This window comes from Protopterus annectens, chromosome 11.part0 (assembly GCF_019279795.1).
Source record: "Protopterus annectens isolate FY-2018-M chromosome 11.part0, PAN1.0, whole genome shotgun sequence".
Classification (NCBI taxonomy): Eukaryota; Metazoa; Chordata; order Ceratodontiformes; family Protopteridae; genus Protopterus; species Protopterus annectens.
This window is the reverse complement of record NC_056745.1, coordinates 973,411,087-973,433,029: the sequence shown is the minus strand read 5'-3', so window position 1 is coordinate 973,433,029 and position 21,943 is coordinate 973,411,087. Positions and strand designations below refer to the sequence as shown.

Here is a 21,943-nt window from a genome sequence, read left to right as displayed (position 1 = left end):
AGATCACTAAAAGCTAGTAGACAGTATTGCAGGTAACTGTAGTATATGGAGAACAACTCAGCCAAAGCAGGAACATAAAATATACTTTAACTTAAGTTGGTCTGTCTGCCTACGTACCTGTTTAGTAGAAATTTCCATAGCTGTTATTGTAGTAGGTTCCTGAAAGAAAAGTAAAACATCACAGTTATGAAAACATGGTTTGTCTGGTTCTATGGTTCCTTATTTCATGTTCTTTTAGCAATAAAAGTATAAAAAGAAAATCATGCACACATGCTGCAATTTACTATTCTAATCTAAATTAATTTTCAAAGACATTCAGTGTATTTGGCCAAATACATTGCTTCTGAATGCTGCTGCACAACAGTCTGTATTATATGTTTATACTGCCTGTCTTCTGAATCTGCTTGATATACATCGGCACCTTTTCCCCAATATTGTCTTATACCTAAACATCATACTACACAAATGTAAAACAATACCAGTAACACATCAGCAAACAGGGATTAGATCTGGACACAGAAGCAGAAGTAATATACTGCAGACATTATTTCATAGTAGTGCTCAAGCTGATAAATTCATGAGCAGAATTAAAGACAGATATCATGGTAGTACAGACACTCACTGAATCATTTTTTTTTTTTAATTTATAAGCCATTGAACAGCTAAACAATAATAGTCCATATAACAAATTGTATTGTCCAGTCAATAAAACAAAAGCTTTACAGGAATGTGTGTGTTGTCTGTATCCACAAACCAGTACCAGCTAGCAAATAATGTGCTCTACGATAGTTTAACTCTTGGCGTGTGTGTGTGTGTGTGTGTGTGTGTGTGTGTGTGTGTGTGTGTGTGTGTGTGTGTGTGTGTGTGTGTGTGTGTGTGTGCGTGTCTGTGTGTAAGGATGGCTGTCTTCATTTGATTTAGGTGCTGGTTATCTTTTCACATTTGAGCAAGAGTCAGAAGGCAGTTTGAATCTCTGAAGTAATACAGAATTTTAGTTATTCAAAATTAAAAATGTGAGTAACTGTGAGCCATTGTAATACTACAGCTGACATGCTGAAAAAAATGAAATTCTCTGTCATACACAGCTGCACTGATGGTCTTTTGAAGGCTGGTCGAATTGTTTAAACTTCCATAACAAATCTGTACAACAGAGCAGTTAACTGAAACCCAGCTCTGTGGTTTGAATATAAAGCACAAAACCATAAAATTCAAGATGTGTCTGAATAGGACACTTTTATTCTGCTAACAGTGCTGTACATCTTTCAAGACATGATCTAATTTACTATAAAACAGAACTAAGTATTCACTTTGTAGCACTTACTACATTCATTAGATATCATAATGACTGTCTGTGAAAATAATAAACCAGTTTCATCTTATTCCATCTTTATATCCAGTACTTCACCTCATCATTTTATAATTTGCAAATTACCACAGCATGATGCACACAACACAACTCATCATACATTTGGGAATATCACAATAGTATTGTTTCACAGTATTTGCAAACTGTTGGCCGGCTTTTGGCAACTGCATGAGGTTAAAGGATCTTGTCATCTACACTGCAGCGTCAGTATTTTCAAGATTAAAGTAATCTTAGGGAGTGGGAAGAATTAGGGTTATATATCTTAGAAATATAACTGTGTGATAAACATACATTTGATATGATTGGTTCCTTGATTGACTTCATATTTACTGATATCTACTTCGCTGAAACTTTACAACCTATCCCAAGGTTGTGCATTCTCGTAGCAGGCTATATGAAATAAGTGCCTGATGAGGTATACAGTGAGGCTGTGAATATTTTACAAAATGCAGTAGTACTTTGCAAACTGAATAGAATTCTGTCCTCAGGCTCGTTACTAATGCATTTGTTGACATGCCTCACCATTTGCATTTGATTCAGGGCTGCTGTTACTGATGAAAGTCTTATGTAGTGCAATACTGAATACACGTGTGTTTCACACTGTAATATATTCATGCTAACAATATTATCTATAACTAACTCACAGTGGTACAGTATGTGGAAATGATTTACAAATCAACATTGCTCACATGCATTTACTTATTTATGTGCCACCATTTCTAAGTTAGATACAAAGACAGTATTTTTGCTGTCTTCTGAGAGTATATATCCACATTATAAATATTTTAAATGTTCTAACTTGTTATCTAATAATTTAGATAATTCTGCATCAAAAAGTTAGAAAAATATAAGACTTGAAAGGTTTATTTAATGTAAACAATGTTTTTTTTTTACGTACTGATATTAATGTTGTTTATAACATATAACTTTAGGAATTTAGCTTCTACTGTTACTTTCAAGTTCATTTAAAGTAGCAAGAAGGAAGAAAAAAGAGTGTTCTAAAATCAGATATCCTTGAAGACAGCGGAAGTCTTCAGAAGTAAGTCTGAAGTACAATGTCAGAGTCATGGTTTATCAGACATAAGTAAGTAAGTTGGAAATCTGATCATTTGCACCTGCAAGGACTCTTATCCAACAAGGAAATACCCTCCTACATCACTCAGTGAATCAGTTATATTGTTAAAACTTTGGGAATTGTAGACTGTAGGCCTATATTACATGTATCTTGACTTAGTCAACTAATAGTAGTTAAAACAGTCATCCAAAAATAATCATATATTTTTAAACAAAACTGGAATGCTAAATATGAATGAGGAATGCTTAAAAGTATTTATTTATATTTATCAATAGGAATGATGGTTTATGTGATGAAATTAAGACAAATCTTACCTCTATAGTTGACTTAGCTGTTGAGAGAGATAGTATTTTTCTGGAGTAAAATGCATAAAACGGAAGAAAGTTGCACTAATGGTTTCAGTGTTTGAGCATTGCAGTAACCGTTTATGATATTTTTCATTCACTTATTTATTCATTCATTCTCTTGACTACGTACTCTATCCAAGTCAGGGCTTCTTACCTGGTACCTATGTCAGTATTCAGTGTGTGAAGGCAAAGAAGCTAATCATGGATAACACATCAGTCTATCATTAGACAGATATCTGCACACACATTCATGGAAGCACACACTCATTAATACAATTAATGGATGGCATTCACACCCGTGGACAATTTTAAAAAGATTCATTTTACCTATAGCATGTCTTTGGGATGTAATGGGAAGCAGGAACTTCTAACAGAAACTCCCTGAAAATGAAAGTTATGCACTTTCAATACCACTAGATCATTTCATTCATGTTCATCTGATATGATCTATGAGTCCTCAAGCTACTTGTCAGATCTGACTCCACAGCATTAACGCTAAAGCTAGGAGCCCCTGTAAGATTTTCCCTCCCATAGTGTACTAGTTGCCAAAGTTACCTCAGATCGAGTTTGATGCCATGTCAACACAAACACACAGATGCAAACATACACACGTGCACACACACACACACACGTGCACACACACACACACACACACACACACACACACACACACACACACACACACACACACACACACACACACACACACACACACACACACACACACACACACAGATAAAGGCAAAGGGTAAGCTATTTCATTCAATTATAGTAACTGTCACTTCTTGCTGCAGGGTCAGCACATATACTATGGTTCTAGAAGGACACACTCAAGCTTTGTATAAGAACTTCTTTCTCAGAATGGCCCACAGTAACAGAAACTTTTGTTGTGCAGTGAGGATTACTAATATTGTATGAAAATATTCCAGACAAGAATATTTGCAATAGAAAATGTTCAAATAAGCAATTATAAAATATCACAAACATAATCAGCAAAACATTGCTTTTTATACGAAAGCTTTTAAAATAGATGGCAGAAGTGAAGGGCACACTTAGAAGACCCCTATGGCCCATTCAGTCCTGCTCAGAAATCCTAATTACGTTCCATTTCTCAGTGAGAATATGGTGATAAGGAGCAGGTAGTTTGCTAGTCCAGCATGACTGCCAACCTTCTTCCTTTGGAGCACCCCCCCCCACTTTGGCAGCTCTTCTGAACATAGGTACTGTTGTCTTCCAAGTGGAGGTATGCCTCTGCATGCTGATTTCCCATCAGTTTATTAGTACAAATGCATTCAAACAGTATAGTCTCTGTAGACTCAGAGTCTACTGGGTATAATGCTTAGTATTTTGGCCACAGAACATGGACTGAAACACAAAAGGAGGGGGTGTATTCATATTCATCAAGGATGCCTACACCTCCAGGTTAGTGGCGCAGCATGATACCTCCGAGATCATCCATGTGCAACTAACATCAGGCAAATCTGCAATGCAAATTGTGGCCTGCTACAAATCACCCTCCATGACCCAGGACCACCACTCCACCTTTCTGGAGACACTCTAAAACATGAAGGTCCTACCGAGCACCCTAATATATGGGGCGATTTCAATTACCCTACCGTTAACTGGGAAAACTACTCAAGTACAAACTCCCAGGTCCAGCGCTTCCTGGAATTTATCAACTCAAATGCCCTGGATCAGCTGGTAAACTCCCCCACCAGAGATGAAAACATATTGGACCTGGTCATCACCAACATGGCGACAGGTGTTCCACACCAGAGGTCAACCCGTCACTGGTTAGATCAGACCATAAACAAATCACGCTGGATGTCCACACCACACCACCACCTCCAACCAAGGAAACCACAGTGAAAAACTTTTCTATAGCAAACTTCACCTTACTTAAGACAGAGGTGGTAAGTTTCACAGCCCCCACGCTAAAGGATAACAGTGTCCAAGATGCAGGAACCTTTACAAATACACTCTATGAGCACCTACAAGGATGCATGGATCATGCCATCCCTAGCAAAACCAAGACTCACTCCCCTAAGAGAAGGAAACCAGTCTGGTGGATCCCTGCCATAAACAGGCTATACAATAAAAGGAGGGAACTAGTTCAGAAAAAAAGCAAATCCCAAGAAGGAAAGACATCCCTGATCAGTATCAGTAAGAAACTAAGGTCCCTCATAAAATCCTCCAAGGCTAACTTTGAAAGAAAAATAGCCAAGGATTTGAAAGATAACCACAAAGCCTTCTTTAGCTATGTCATGAATCTAAGTGGCAACTCACAGATATGCTCTGAGCTAGTGCAAAACAGCACAAAATATACTGAACCCACTGATATTGCCAACATCCTGGCAGATAGATTCAGTGCAAACTTCACCCCCCTCTCAACCCCAAAAGGGCCCACAACAATACTGGAAAAGTGTAGTGTCCTGGAAATCACAGATGCACAGATGAAAACAGCCCTTTCAAAAGCCAAAAGCACAGCATCAATGGGGCCAGATGGTGTCCCAGGCTGCGTCTTGCATGAACTACAGAACAAACTAACCCCCCACCTAAACACACTGCTCAGCCTCAGCCTCTCCACAGGCTACATGCCTATAGAATGGCGCACAGCAATGGTTATTCCGCTCCACAAAGGAGGGGCTACAACTGACCCTGGTAACTATCGCCCCAAAAGCCTGACTAGCCTGGTCTGCAAGGATATGGAGCACATCATCATGGAACTCATTAACAAAGACATTAGGAACCTCCAAACACTTGACCCGACCAAGTTCGGCTTTGTTAAGGGCAGATAATGCCTACTAAACCTGGTTGACTTCTTTGAGACAGTCACCAAGGCCATAGATGAGGGGAAGATAGTTCATGCAGCCTACCTTGACCTTGCCAAGGCTTTTGACACCATTCCCCACTCGGGAATTATAGAAAAACTCACCAACCTGAACATAAACCCCTACTTCATGAGATGGGTTGCCAACTGGCTTACAGACAGATCTCACACGGTAAGAATAGCAAGCTCCAGGTCCGACTGTAAACCAGTCACAAGTGGTGTCCCACAAGGCTCGGTCCTGGGACTTCTACTGTTCAGCAAATACTTCTCATAAGTACAGGCAAACACAGGAGGACTATGGCTAACCAAGTTTGCCGATGTCTGCAAACTGGGAGCCATAATTGACGCTCCGGCTGACATGGACATTCTCCAAAAGGGCCTTACGGAGACGGAAACCTGGTGTCAAAGTCATGGTCTCAAGCTAAATGCCAAAAAATGCATAGTCATCCCATTTGGGAAAAACAAAACACCCATAAATTACCACATAGGTGGCAGCCCCCTTAATACAGAAGAGGTAATAAGAGATCAGGGGACCCAGGTAGATAGCAATCTCTCCTTTGATAATCATATTGCCAAGGTGGTTAGAAAATCCTTCTATGTGGCCCACCTAATCACAAAAGGGTTCACATCTAGAACAAAAGTGGTTATTATGCCCCTCTACTCATCACTCATCAGACCCATCATAGAGTACAATGCCCCTTTTGGGATGTACCTCACAAGACACTTCCAACAGCTAGAAAGACCACAAAAGTACCTCACCAAGAGGATTACTGGTCTCAAACATTTGTCCTGTGCAGCCCAACTGGAAAAACTCCAGCTGTACTCAGTGGCATATTGCTTACTCAGAGGTGATCTCTGCCTGATTTACAAAGCCATGTCCAACTCAGAATTGATGGACATGCTCCACCTAAACAAATCCAAGTCACTGCGAGCCACTCGTCCTAGTGAGCTAAACCTCACCACAACAATAAATAGAACATGCTGGAGGGATAAATTCCTGTCACAGAGACTCCCCATGCTTTGGAACAAAATTCTTATCTACATTAGGCAGAGCACCTCACTAACAGTCGTCAAGAGAAACCTTGACGAGTGGATGGGTAACAGAAAATACACCCCTGGGATCACTTCATTGGCTCTTCTTGACACAGGCTCAATTAATTAATCAATGGGGTGGCAAAAGCTGACACACTCTGGCTAGGCTTATAAATGCCCTCGGGCAGATAGCCTAGTACCTACCTATGAACCTATGAACCTATTTCTGGTAGGTGTCACGCATGTGGTAAGCCAGAACTGCCTCCCTCCCCTCAAGAAATAATGATATGATCATTCATTCTCAAATCTGTAGGACGCAGTGAATGTAGCAGCATAGCTATGGGGGGAAAAATGGGGCAACTGCCATGGGCACAAAGTGTTATGGGCACAATTGGCCATTTGATTCCAGTTACTCAATTGCATTTCTGATTTCTGGTCAAACCTGAGAGCTGTAGCACTGTGTGTGTTGACTAAACTGTAGCAGCAACATTTGCTTCAATTTAAAAGAAAAAAAAAAGATTTGTTTTTCTTTCTTCCTTTTTTTTTAGAGAAAAACCTCAGTTCTGTAGTGCTCTGTGCATGGTACAAACTATAGCAACTCTTTGCACCAACCACGAGATAAACAACCTTTGTTTTTGCTCCTCAATAATATTGATGAGCTCAATGTCAAGAAATGGCTCTGGCCACTAGATCAGCCCATTAAAAAGAAGTATTTGCAAAAAAATGTTGTGGAAATTTCACAATAAGTAAGGATATAAGTGACAGTTTTATGAAAGAAAGGGGAAATGTTCCTTGTGTAACTGTAACAAAAATTAAAAATGCAGGTCCCTTGGGAGCAAACAAGCTGCTTGGTGTTTTTTTTTTTTTTATCTCCACAGTACCTTGCTCAGTGGCCCCTCTGCCTTCATCCAAATTGCCCATTTGTTCCAGGAGGAAAAAAGCCAGGTATTTCCTAGCTAGGTGAGAGCCCTACAGACCATTTATCCTTGCCTGGGAACCACCATCATCCCTCCATTTCCTGGCTAAAGTCTTTCAGTAAAGGGCAGACCAATTTGCTGCTCTTGGGGAGTAGCCTATCCTCTCCTCTTGGGAGCAACCCCTTATCTCTTGGCAGCTCCTATCAGGAATTCTGGCAGATATGAAACAGCATAGGTATGTTAAGGGGAGATATTGTCTATAAAATGTTGTGGCTTTCTTTGAAGAAGACAGCTGAGAGGTCTGACTTGCATACAGCATTAATAAAAACCATATATGCATTTGCTACTATTAATGATGGGTAAAGTAGTACTACAGTAATTAGTTTTACTAGTATAACAAGCGTTAAGCACCTACAGAAAACAATGAAATAAAACATGTAAATGGAAAATATGGATGTGAGAAGAAGGATGTGTCATTTTTTGTGAATTCCTTTGACTGTTCATGAGAAGAACTAGTTTGTTAAACTGATTAATACGTAGCTTGTATACCAAAACAACTGAAGCCATTTCTTTCATTCAGCTATAGAAAGCGTAACACTATCATGTCATCCCTTCAAAACGGGAAGTAAAAATATCAGGAAATCTATATACCAGATTAAAACGCATGTCCAGCAGTTCAAGTGTAGTGAGAACACAGATAAGTTACGGAAATAGACAGGAAATACTTATTACAGCTAAAATGAAGCTAAGTTATTAACAAAAATATGTACATAATTAAAGAAAACAAGCAATATGTTTTGGTAATTCATATATCATCTATGGTTAAGTATGTATGCAAAAGTAAATAAATAAGGCAAATATGCTGCATGCATGTTTGTGTGTGTGTGTGTGTGTGTGTGTGTGTGTGTGTGTGTGTGTGTGTGTGTGTGTGTGTGTGAGTGCGTCTATAAAAAAGCACATCAGACATTTTTTTTTAAATTAATTAAAATGTTAATCTTTGCTAAAAGGATATATTGAGAAGTATAATACCTGTTACATTTTATAACAGAATGCATGAATATCATTTTGGAAACATCTAACTAAACCACAAATAAACCTAAATTAATACCAGATTTGGTTCTGCTGATTCTAAACAAACCATCTGCCTTCTAAATCAACGTGTAGATGAACAGCATGAGCTATAAGTCTTCTTTAAAGGGTGATAAGTGTAATAGTCTCTATAGACAACTAAGCTCTGCCCACGCTAAACTAACCAAATGGCCTTCTAAAATCCTTGAGAATTGTTTTGACTGCTGTCTGAGTGTCTGACTGACAAACTAATTAGGAAGGAATGTTAGCATTTTCATTCAAGCCACCACACTAGTATGCTTCCAGATGTTGCAAAAGCAGTGCCAACCTAAAAGTACATACAGTAATCATGCTCACCTGAAAGGCAGTCATTTCCTCCAGTAAAACCTCTTCCAGATCATGCCAGGTCTCCTTTGGGATGGAAACTACCTTCAACACTGTCCCAATATCTTAAAAGAATCAGAAAACAGATGGTGCTGAATTCAATAATAAGTGTCAGTGAATTTTACTTTCAGTTGTATAGCTATCACATCTGACATATCAGCACACTCAGTGGAATGGCTTTTCATACACATTGTATGTGAGGATGCAACCTCCGGCCTTTAACAAATTAAATATTCCTTAAACAATCAAATAAAAAAGGCCGAACTTGAGTTTAATTGGATTTAGTAATATGCGTAAACAAAGCTACTGATATTAACTAATTAACTTTCATGTTTACGGAGCAGTAAAGCTGCATCAATCTAATTCTTAAATGTCAGTTATGAGATATACTACAAATGCAATTAAACAGAATTTGACATTTTAACTATTAACATTTGCTAACCTTCTACTCACAGCTCTGCATTGCCTAAGATTTGGCCTTAGCACCACATTTTATGAGGATATTGGGTTTCTGATTGTAAAGACATAACACTGACCAAAGTAGACTGGCACTATGTTACATGTGTGTGTGTGTGTGTGTGTGTGTGTGTGTGTGTGTGTGTGTGTGTGTGTGTGTGTGTGTGTGTGTGTGTGTGTGAGACAGAGAGAAAAACAAGACAGAGTGAATGCATGGATGTTTACATGTGTGTACAGATGTGTGTTTATGGTATGTGTGTGTTTATGCACTTGTCAGTAATCATCTAACCTGAATGAAAGGAAATAGAAGATATATGATGTAATAAAATACAGTATAATATAATAAGAGATATATAATCATCTCAGTTGCTGTAGTGGTATTCATAGTGTAGTTTCAGTCTTTACATTTTATGCCATACAAAACATCATGAGACAAAAAATTCAGGCATTATGAAGGACAGCTTTATTTAAACCATTTCTGTACAACAGATATAGTACAGACACCATTTTGATGATCCTTTAAGAAAAGTAAATACCTCTGCTCTGGTCTGCAACTTGCGTGTGACCATAAGATTACTAGGAACCGCTCATTTGAATTCAATAATAAGCAACTATTCCTGCTTATTAATTAATTTACAACTACCAAAGCGTAGCATTTCTTTTTTGTTGCAGTAAATATGCATCAGATAGTATATGCATCAGATAGTATATGCATCAGATAGTACTGACATATTCACTACACATTGCATTTAATGTTAAATGTTGCATACATTACTGATTCATCCTATTCAATTTATTATCTAGGGTTTTGTTTTATTTGGTTCAAGTAAATGTACACAGTCATACTGAAGTATGAAATTTAATGCAGGCATGTTTTGATTTCTGACCGTATTTATGACCTTTATTTCTGACAGGATTAATGCATTTTCAATAGTGAGGAGTCTTCCACAAAATAGAAGAAACAAATCATGTTATTAGAAAATGAAAAACAGATAAATTGACTAACCTATTTAACTGTGTAGCAGTATTCATTGTTTGGTAAGGCATACACCCTTTGCAACTGAAATGGATGATCTACCAAAATACAGAATAATCTACTTCAAATGCACATAGTCCTAACTAGTTATAGACACATGTAGTAATCTAGGAATCCATATGTTTGATACTAGAGTTTTCTTGGGGTAGCATGTCTCCCCTCACCTTGCTGTTTATATAATCATCTGTAAGGTTGACATTCAACAATGGCAGACAAATCCTCACTTTGTGTACAAAGGTTATGCATTTCTCCTTTCTATGGAGAAGTCAGAGAAATTGCCATATTTGAAACACATGATTTAAAGTATTATAATTCAAGCACTTGCACTTAGTACAAAAACTACACCCTTAAAGGGAATTGCATTACCACCTATCATGCTGTTCAAAGGGAATTACACCTCAAATGTAATGATAGCTTTCCCTTTATTTTAACATACTTTTTGTGTCTATTGCTGGTCAGCTCTTAGCTCTCACATGATCTGACCATCCTGTTCTTCGTTATAAGGGTGACAGATGATCGTGGAATTCCATCATTCAAGCATCCATCCTCTCTTCGTGGCTAACATGCATGCTCACATATGCAATGGTCTGATACTCCTTCTCCATCGTCTGTGCTCAGTGCACTCCTGCACATGGACCCCAAATGTAACTGCAATTGCACGTGGCAGAGCAAACTGCACATCCCATTCCACATGTCACATGTTGTACTCATTATCCTAAAGAATGAGCCAGCATTTCACCAAGCAGGACTAACTCCTTCCTCCTATGATCGGCAAGCAGGTCTCTCGCCCCCAAATCTCCTTGAACAGCTTCTCTGGTGTCTTGACTCATAACTAAATCATGGCTGTGCAAGTCATAGTTGGTACTTTATCATTTCATGCCATGGAGGGCTCACTTTTAGTTTATAGGTTCATAGGTAGGTACTAGGCTATCTGCCTAGTGGCATTTACAAGCCTATCCATTGTTTTATTGCCTATGGCTCATTTGCTTGTAGCTGAACTCTCATCTGTATAGTCTATTGAGAACCTCAAGAACACAGAATGTGTCATATATATACTTTGACTCTGTCCTTCAGAGTACGGGGCCAGAGTCCCCTTGTTGGGGGGGATTGCAGTGATTAAAATTTGCTGCTAGTCATGAGTATAGTGTGATTCACGTATCGTCAATGAATTGCTGAAACTTCAGCACTTGGCATTCAAGTTATTAATGCAGATTCCCAAGGAGCCAAGTCTTCTTAAATCCTAAACTTTTCCTCTAATAGGGAATGCAGTGAAAATAATCTACTGTAGAAATGTGAAAATACCCTTTTTAGGTTGTAAAAATGGTATGTCTGAATTACCTGAGTACTAATTTTTGTATCTACTTATGGAATATTGAACATAATAAATGTCTGCATAAACAGCCATTTTACATTACAAGTGGAGAAAATTAGTCTTTAGGGATTACTAGGAGGTACCAATGCAGTAATGTTGATTCATTATTTAGAATGAGGAGTATAGCATGTGGCATAAGGACTGGGATATGTAGTTCGCTCTGCCAGGGTCTGACCAGCAGTAGAGACAACAAGAATATAAAAAAGGGAAACTCATTACATTTGAGGAGCAATTATGCTTAAACAGCATGAAATGCAATATGCAATTCCCTTTAGCTTACTTGGACAAGAAAGAAAAAAATGTAAGCTATGTAAAATTGTATGAATTACTTAAACTAAACAGTAACTCACATACATTACAGCACAATAAATGCAGAGTTTAGAATGCATCAGGCTTAAGGTTAAGAAATAGTACTCAAAAATCATTCTTCAATAAAGTACAGCATACAAGAACATAAGAACGGGTTGTTGCAGAATGGAAGGTATTATCATCTGCTTAAATATGCTACAGAGCATTAACTGTGTGATTAATAACACTGATATGTTTGAAAGTTGCAGTAAAAAGAGGTTCAAGCTGTCAGGCAGATAGATGAAAAATTGAATGATGTTTCAGTTTTGTCACAAATGCAACAACTTCTGTTAGATGTATACTGCATGTGTAGCTTATACTTAAATGTTTAATAGATTTGCCCATTCAGCTGTGACCATCTATGCATAGAAGTAGAAAGGGCCTGTCAGTTTTCCATAAAATGTACTCTGTCCCTGCATCAACTTATCTTATGCTGTTTGCTCATCAAATATTTAATTAAACCTGCTTTCTTACTAACTCATACAAGATTTTAGGTCATCTAATCAAATCATAAAAAAGGAGGGATACAAACATCTTGCCATGTGGGTATTCGCTGCTTCTGAAGTCAGAATTACTTTTTTCCCTATGATTTATGGGTCACTGAGACAAATTACATTAAAATAAAACGTGAGATTTCATTCAAACCTTATAACATACTCAGTACAACACTAAATAGCATAGGAATACCACACTGAGAAGCAGCTAATTTATGGCTTATTTCTATATGCATTGTATGGATCAACTTTCACTGAAGAAAATGTATACTCCATGGTGAAGAATATTCATATTTAGCATTCACACACACACACACACCACACACACACGCGTGCACACACACGCGCGCGCACACACACACACACACACACACACACACACACACACACACACACACACACACACACACACACACACACATTACCATACCTCTCAATCTCTAAGCATTGAAAATCATGGCACACTTTCTTATTTTTCATAATAGAAGGTCTTTATATGCTAGATGCTATATAGTTAGTGACGGGTAATCTTTGTATAAGAATTGCTTATTTATTTAATGAAGAAGAAATGCACTAAAGTTGCGAGTCCAAAACACGTCTTTATTTCCACTGTAAAACGTTTTACAGTGGAAATAAAGAGGTGTTTTGGACTCGCAACTTTAGTGCATTTCTTCTTTGTTGTACATGTTTCTGAGCACTAATTTACCACCATTTATCTTGGATTACTATTTATTTAATGAGGTATGCATCCATAAGCAGGGCTGACTTTAAGGGGAACATCAGTAAATCTAGTTAGGGCAAGGGTAAATCTGAAGGTCAGAGTGATACACACACACACACACACACACACACACACACACACACACACACACACACACACACACACACACTTTACAGTATCAGTTTGTTACTTTAACATAAATATATCTTTACATGGTATACATAAGGGTTTTCTAAAAGTAGGTAGACACAAAAATATATGCTGTCAGACAGACATATAATGCAAAATGCCATTATGCAGTGGTAGTATAATGTTGTCAGTGGCTTTGCACCTCCTGCACTAGCTAGTTTCTGGAATTTCATTTTCATTTTTGTTTTGACAGCACTGTAGCAGTCTTCTTTATATCCCAACCTGAGATTTAGGCAGAACTGAATCAACAGCAATATGAAATGTAAAGTGAAATAGCAACAGGAATTAATTTAAATTGAAGGGCATGCGGAGGAGTTTGGCATGTAATGAACTGAGGTATGGGTATCAGAATATACTGTATCAAATAGTCATTGTCATAAAACAAAGTGTAAAAGTACCACCTGATACTGAGGAGCTGGACTGCAAATTTATAACGAATCCTTTATTTCAGTTATAGAATGAAATATAACTATTACTGTGTGTATGTCTCTATGTACATAATCAACTACACACCAATGCACACAAAAACACATGCGCGCACACACACACACACACACACACACACACACACACACACACACACGCACGCACACACACACACACACACACACACACACACACACACACACACACACACACATACTGCACTGTGATTCATTGGTGGTCTTGGCTGTATAACTTAAGCTTTGTTTAGACGTGTCCTAGTTTTCATTCCATACACGTTACTTATTTATTTAAATGGCTTAGGTATCTGTAAAGAATGCTTGTTCCTTTCATCAGTTACCATTAGGACAGTTTAATCTCAGCCTTTACTCCTAGTTTATCCTTATCACTGGGGGAGTTTTTTGGGTTTGTGTATTTTACTAAGATGCAGTTTGAGACATTTGACATATTTCAGCAAGGGATTTAGCAGGATACCATACACAAAAGCAGCAGAGAATCTTGCAGTACGTCATAAAGTAGAAATATGGATACATTACTGGGCAGACCAACGGAGAGGTCATATTAGGTGAACTTTACATAGCTGAAAAATTATATCAAAAGCATGCTTCAGGTGTCACTACTTGTGGCTGTTTCTTTTCACTATGTTTAATAGTGGTGTGATGAAGGGCGATACTGCCAGCCAGCTATCTGGAATTTTGTAAATAATTATATGTCATTTGTGAATATCAATATGATCTATATAAGATGCTTGTGTTACAAATGTATTAGAACTGTATGTCATGTGTATATCAACTTGGTCTGTACAGACGTATTAAAAAGGTATTTTGTAAAGTACTGAGCTTTAAGATGTATCCACATATACATATTTCTGTTCAGGAATAGAACAGAAATGTACATGCACTATTGTGACTGTTTAAATGTATATATTTTAACAGTGGAAACTGGAACACAGGAGGTTAACTTCAGTCCAGACAAACTTCAGAAAAACAACTGAAATTAAATTACTTTATGGCTAGGCAATACAAAGATGTTATTTTTTAGTTTCAATGCAGCAAGGAGACACAGTGTCTAAAACTAGGGAACTTTCTGTATTTTCTTTAGAGTGAAATAATTACTAGTTTCAAAATGTAAAGGAATGCGATTGTTTTATGACTTCCAGCATCTGCCAAAGAAAGTATTTTCGCAGGTAGATGCTAAATACTGCTAGATTCCATCAATGGGGGTTTCCCCAGGGGATAGAGTCAGATGACAAGAAATGATGTTATTCTGCAAGCTATCCCAGCAGTAATATTTGAGATATTAATTTGTGAACTCTCTTAGAGAGAGAGACAGCATTTAGTATTCTGTCTTTGACCTGACAACATAAGCTAGAAGACCTCAGCACAGAAATAAACAGGACATGCTGGAGGGACAGATTCATATCCCAGAAGCTCCCCTCACTCTGGAACAAAATCCCAATCCATATTAGGCAGAGCCCCTCACTGACCCTATTCAAGAGAAATCTTGACGAGTGGATAGGAGACCGTAAGTTTACCCCTGGGATCTCTTCTGTGTCCTTGCTACACAGAGGTACAGTAAACTAACCTTAATATGGCTACCTTCTGTGACCTACTATACAGAGACACAGTCAACTAATCTAAAAGGGTGTTGAAAGCCAAACACACTCTGGCTAGGCTTATAAGTGCCCTAGGGCAGATAGCCTAGTATCAACCTATGAACCTATGAACCTATAATTCACCACATCTGCCTTGCTCTATTGAAATAAGTTACTAGGGAACAGTATAATTCTCTTAGGTATAGTCGAAAATATAGCAAAGCTGAGATTAGATATATTTCTTCATTTATTTCAGACTGTCCTGAAATGTTGTTTTAAATATTTCCTGTGATTTTGAACTCTGGCGTCAGTGTAAATATATATTTTGTATTGGCTTGTTTTTTTATTATTTATTATTAAATATATTCAAATATTTCATTGTGGCTGATCTATCTAGAGATATTTAGGTTCTGAGAGTACTTACATATTTATTTTGGTGACATTGTGGGCCATTCCTAATAGCCTTGCTCTTGGTCAAACTACCATTTGTATTAATAGTAACATTATACAGTAAGATTGTACACCCTTTGTTAAGGGCCATAAAGTAGCTAATAAGGAGCTGGCTGGTGGTAGTGGTAACTACCTTATAGTCTGGGCAAAAAGTGGCATAGCTAGTAAACCTGTGCCAACCTTTTCCAGGTGTATGTGTGTGTGTATACATCAAACCTCAAAGAGTGTATGTATGTCTGCTACTTGGGCATGCACACAAAGCACTGGTTGAACAGAGAGGGTGCTGGAAGTCTTGGCTTGGCCACTCAGGTGAGATCTCAACTCTATAGCTGTGCCATTGGGGAGTCTTATTGAGGATCTGGAGAAAGACGGAGAAACCAGCTCCAGACTGACTGTGGTCTCTGTGTGCTCTTAAGGGAAATTGCACTTGATACAGAGAGCTGCATCTAGTACTAGTGTGTGTGTGTACCTTGTCATCCTCCCAGTGCACTTCCTCCAGTGGTGAGGCTTGAAGATCCTTGATTACTGGTCCAGTGGTAGCTCATCACAAATGGTATTGCATGAGGTCTGGAATGAGACCTGATTTTTTCTGATCTGATGACACAAAGGTATGTATCAGGGTCAATACACAAGGAGATGTCAACAGTTTGTAAAGGGACATGACAAAATTATCTGAATGCTTAAACCATGACAGATGAGATAATCTGAAGGTGTACTGGTAGTATGATGCTGTAGGAAAAAAAGATAGACAGTGTATGGGTAGGCACAGAAAGGGGTATGATGTAGAAAACACAAATTTATTATTACCTCATTATTTACATAGCTTGTGAAACATCGTTGAAGAACAGCATGCCATTACAAAGATTTGATTTCTTCCAAGGCATATATAGAATAAACATAGTGCAGATGACATCAGCAAAACCGATAACATAGTTTTCATCAGATGATCCATAAAGACAATAAGATCTAAATATGCAGAATCTTTAAAAAAATGTTACAGGGGTGGGATAAAATGTAAACCTTTATTTATGTATTTATTTATTTATTTGCTTTGTTTACTGTGAAAGTTTGACTGGGTAATACCCATTTTTCAGTGGAGGGCTGGGAAGAAATGCTCCATTTGTTTAGATTGCATTATATTAAGTTCTAGTTAAACAAAGAGTAGTTACATTTCTATTTACATTTATACACAAACACTAGTTACATTCAGAAGTGGAAGTTACTGAAAAGAAAGGCCATGTGCAACTTAACGGATTGTACAGGCAGCAGTTATGTATAAAAATTGTTTGTCATTTTAGTGAGGGGTTGAGGGTATTCTGTTTAAAGAGAGTATTTGAAGAGTATTGTATGGTGAAGACAAAGTCTTAACCTTGTGGTGAGCATGTGCAGGACTGGGATTGGTTAAGATGTTGTTTAAGCAGTGGTTTAAAATTGAGTAGTTTGCCTGAGAGTATTATTTAGGAGTCTATATCACGTTATCAAAATTTTACTACATCAAATCAATAAAGGTCGAACTTTATTGATTGAAGTAGTAAAATATTGAATAATGTAAAAAAAAAAATAAAATAAATCAATTAAAAAAAACTAGCGTAGGCCGGGGGGCAAGCCCCCCTGCATCCCCACACCCCCCACTTAAATATACCAACTCCGAGACCCCACTACATTGAGGTAAATGTTAATCCCCCCCTTACGGAGATTTCCGTTTACCTGCATGATGTTCTGAACTTTTGACATTGTTGTGGTGACAGTATCATTTTCGATATTGTCAGCTTATGACAAAGTGAAATAGACCCTTATTTAGCGACGTTTAAGGGAGTTGGTAATAAGAAGGTGGTGGCTAGAGTTTTTCTTGCAGTATCTGCAAGGAATCCATTGATCCTATAAAAGAGCCTAGTTCTGGTGTGTAGATTTAATGGTGTGCAATATATGCTGGTCATATTTGAAATTGTCATCTACTACAACACCTAGAAGTTTACTGTGAGTTACAGTTTCAATGACAGTATTATTATTATGTGTTTGCTTGATGTTAAAATTAACATGAAAGAAAGTGGATGTTGGTGGGATGAACACAGGTTAAAAAAATCTGCTCACAGTATGATACTTTATTATTGGCTCTGAATAGCCCTTCCCCTTCCTTATACAAAATATGATAAGAAAGATCCAGACCACGAATGAAGGCGAAATGAACTTTATGTACAAGCGCTTTCGTCTAGAAAAGACTTCATCAGATACATAAAACAAGAAAGGGCTTAATAGTATTGTGAGATTCTGTAAGGGTAATTGCAGAACTAAGATGTTGGTCTACCTGGCTGTGTGTGGTGGTTGTCCTGCATATTATGTAGGAAAAACCGAGAGAGCATTTAGAGATGGAATATATGAACACATTTATGATATAAGGACAGGTAAAGAAAGTAGCGCACTATTTAAACATTCAGAGGTATGTGTGTCTTTTTCTGTTTTTAAATTTGGCATTATTGAAGTTGTCAGGAATAATGCAAGAGGGGGTGATTGTAAAAACATTTTATTAAATAAAGAATTAAAATGGCAGCTTAGGCTGAGGGCAAATATTATATCTGGTCTTAATGAATATGTAAGTATTAAGCCAGTTTTACTAGCCAAAGCAGATAGGGTTTAATGCTATTTATTTTAGGAACAATATAGGATTTTTTGTACATGTTTTGTCTTTTGGTTATGGTCAAAAGCATTTCATTATTAATTATATATATATATATTTTGTTCTGAGTGAATTGTGTATGTTCCTTTAAAAGTGTAATTGGATGTTGTATGAGGCATTATATAAGTATTGTGTAGCACCTGTGTTTTATGTATCTGATTAAGTCTTTTCTAGACGAAAGCGCTTGTACATAAAGTTCATTTCGCCTTCATTCGTGGTCTGGATCTTTTTTATCATTTTACAGTGGTTTGTCCTTCTTCGTTTTTTGAACTTATACAAAATATACCAAAACTAAAATAAATATTGATTAAGAGTATTCCCATTGAAGAGCAGAAAATATTTTTTTCATGGAAAAAGGAGAATGGCATCAGAAATTTAGAGAGAAACAAATACAATAATTTTTGCTGAATTCTGAAAACATATATAGGTTTGAAGGCACATCAGTTGGGATAGTCATATGATTCTTCCCTCTCTACAATCTAAAACAGTGATGGTGAACCTTTTAGGCTCAGCGTGTCAAAAATTTGGAAATGCCTATCTTGACTCTGCTGGCGTAATCACCCCCTCGTGAACAAAATATAAGCAATTCTTTACATATTCATTTATTTAAAAAATACAGTCCAATCATGTGTGTTGCTATGTATTTTAATAGATCTAGGACTACTGGACAAAATTACGTTTCCACGAAACATAAACAACCGAATACACTTTAGCAAAAGTGCTTTTCACCTAAAAAAGCACTTTCGCTAAAGTGTGCAAAAAAAAATGAAAAAAAAAACACATTACTCACGTTTACACAGGGGGCAAGCCCCCCAGCACCCCCCACCCCCCTACTTTTATATTCTCACTCCAAGATCGCACTATAGTGGGAAAAAGGGAATATTCCCTTATCCCCACTGTGCTACTATCTCAGCAACAGCCATTTCCCCATGTTTTTATCCTTTTTTAGCACACTTTCACAAAAGTGCTTTTTTGATGAAAAGCACTTATGCAAAAGTGTGCTCGGCAGTTTCACTTTCGGTGAAACTGCAGTTTGATAAATAGTACGGATCCCATTTTAACAGTAAAAAAAAAAATCAGTGACTTAAAATAGGGAAAATGATATGCACACTGATAATTGGGCTTAAAATAGTGCACCAAAAAATGTCCCTAATTTTAATAGTAATTTTGAATTTAACTGAAAAACTATGGAATATACTGCATTTGATATGATTAACATCAATTAATGATGTTCTTTGTTGATGAGTTTTAATAGATAAGTGCAGGGTTACATATTTCTTGTATTTTTGTTCATTCAGTTTCCTTGGTAATTCGTGTGTTGGTGAACACTGGTGTCTCACCCAAAATGTCATGGCGTGCCACCTTTGATGCTTGTGTCATAGGTTCGCCATCACTGATCTAAAATGTGAAAGCAATATGCAAGACTGGGTGTGTGGGAGTCATTCTGTTAAGTGCAGCAGAGATACAAATAGCGTTGATTCACTTACTTACCACAGTATACATACTACTATACTTCTACATCTCCTATGTCTCCTCAGATATTAAAATCTCACTTTCTTTTTCTTCATTTTCTAAATTATCAAAACTATACTCCATTTTTATCTCTTTTTTCCCCTATCTGATCTGTTTATACTCTCTTCTTTGTATCCCTTAATGGTCTCTCTCCCCTTACTCCTAATATTACTTTCTCTAAAACTTTTTATGTATTCCTCTACTTAAATGATACTTCTCTATTGCTTTAAAGAATTCTTCAATACTGCATTGACTAACCTTTATGCTGACACCAGTTACTAATTATCTTTGACATAGTTTTATACTGTTGTTCATTTAAGCTGTGTGCATTTAGGCTGTAACTGCTAAACTTAATGTGAAAGAGAGTGACACATTATTTTTGAACTCACTACTTATTTCATGCAAGATGTTACATGCTATTTGACTATTCATCTGTAGTAGCGGGACCTGCTATTTAAGTAAAGCTAAACAAGTGAAAATAAAAATTCCATAATGTATATGTGATATTAATAATGTTGTATAATTAACTGCACTCTTGAAAAGTTTAAAAGAGTATAATGCAAAACAATACATATTTGCTTTAACCGTGCGTTAGTAAGTATCACCTTTGGAAATGTATAGGTTGAGAAGGAGGCCGGAATGACATTTTCATTACATAGAGGTATGCTACTAAGTATATGCATGTATGGCTTTAGATGAGAAGATTAGTATTTTATTAATTCCTTACACCGATCATTTTCTCTCCCTGACTTATTATCTAAATATACTATAACCTATTTTTTTTCTCTCACTTCATATTGCAGTTCTTATTTGTATATACTAATTAACTTTTAATTTAAATATTACATTACTGTCATCTAAGTTGTGTCTGTTTTAACCAATGTTGGCAAACTATGTCTGCCTTAGTATAATTGTTTAACTGTAGATGTTTTTATATTATTTTGAAGACTGCAAAATTATTATTCTTAAAATGTTTTTGTAATACTTAGGAGCTTTTCTCTCAGTGCCTCACCTGAAAATGGGTACCTACTAAGTTGGATATTCTTAAAATGTTTTTGTAATACTTCAAAGCTTTTCTCTCAGTGCCTCACCTGAAAATGGGTACCTACTAAGTTGGACTTTCTTGGCAATCAAATGTCAAATCCAAAACTCATAAGAAATTCAAGAAAAACAACCACACTCTGGAGCTGAAAACTGCAATGATTTAATGTCTTCTGGTACCTCAGCTATACAAGCCTTCACAGGAATAAATTCATGACATTCAGCAGTATATTTTATAGAAACAGCAATTAAATAATTAATCAATTAACTATTTTCAGAGAACTTTTTAAAGAACCATGATACCTTCCATTGTCATGTATTTATAAACTAAGATTCATCTCCAAATTCAGACCCCTAGGGCAAGTGTACCAAAAATTCAATATAAATCTGCTTTCCAAATTTAATAACTTTTGAGAATAATTTCCACTATTCATACAATCAGGTTTTGCTAATACACAGAAAAAGAAAGACTCAATGACTTCCCCATGAATTGTGTTAAAATATTCAGAAATAGGGTTATCCAGTCTACAGTTCCTCACATCTGTATAGCCGAGGTACCAGAAGACATTAAATCATTGAAGTTTTCAGCTCCA

At 36.9% G+C, this 21,943-nt stretch overlaps 1 protein-coding gene across 1 annotated transcript in view; it reads right to left on the bottom strand.

Moving 5' to 3' along the window:
• Window positions 1-21,943, bottom strand: part of SEMA3A (semaphorin 3A) — a 1,172,288-nt gene that overhangs the window by 212,139 nt on the left and 938,206 nt on the right. The window contains exons 12-13 of the mRNA XM_044088352.1: window positions 8,993-9,084; window positions 118-159 (exon numbers count right to left, since the gene is read on the bottom strand). Coding sequence (XP_043944287.1) covers window positions 118-159; window positions 8,993-9,084 — 134 coding nt within the window. The remainder of the gene's footprint in view (window positions 1-117; window positions 160-8,992; window positions 9,085-21,943) is intronic.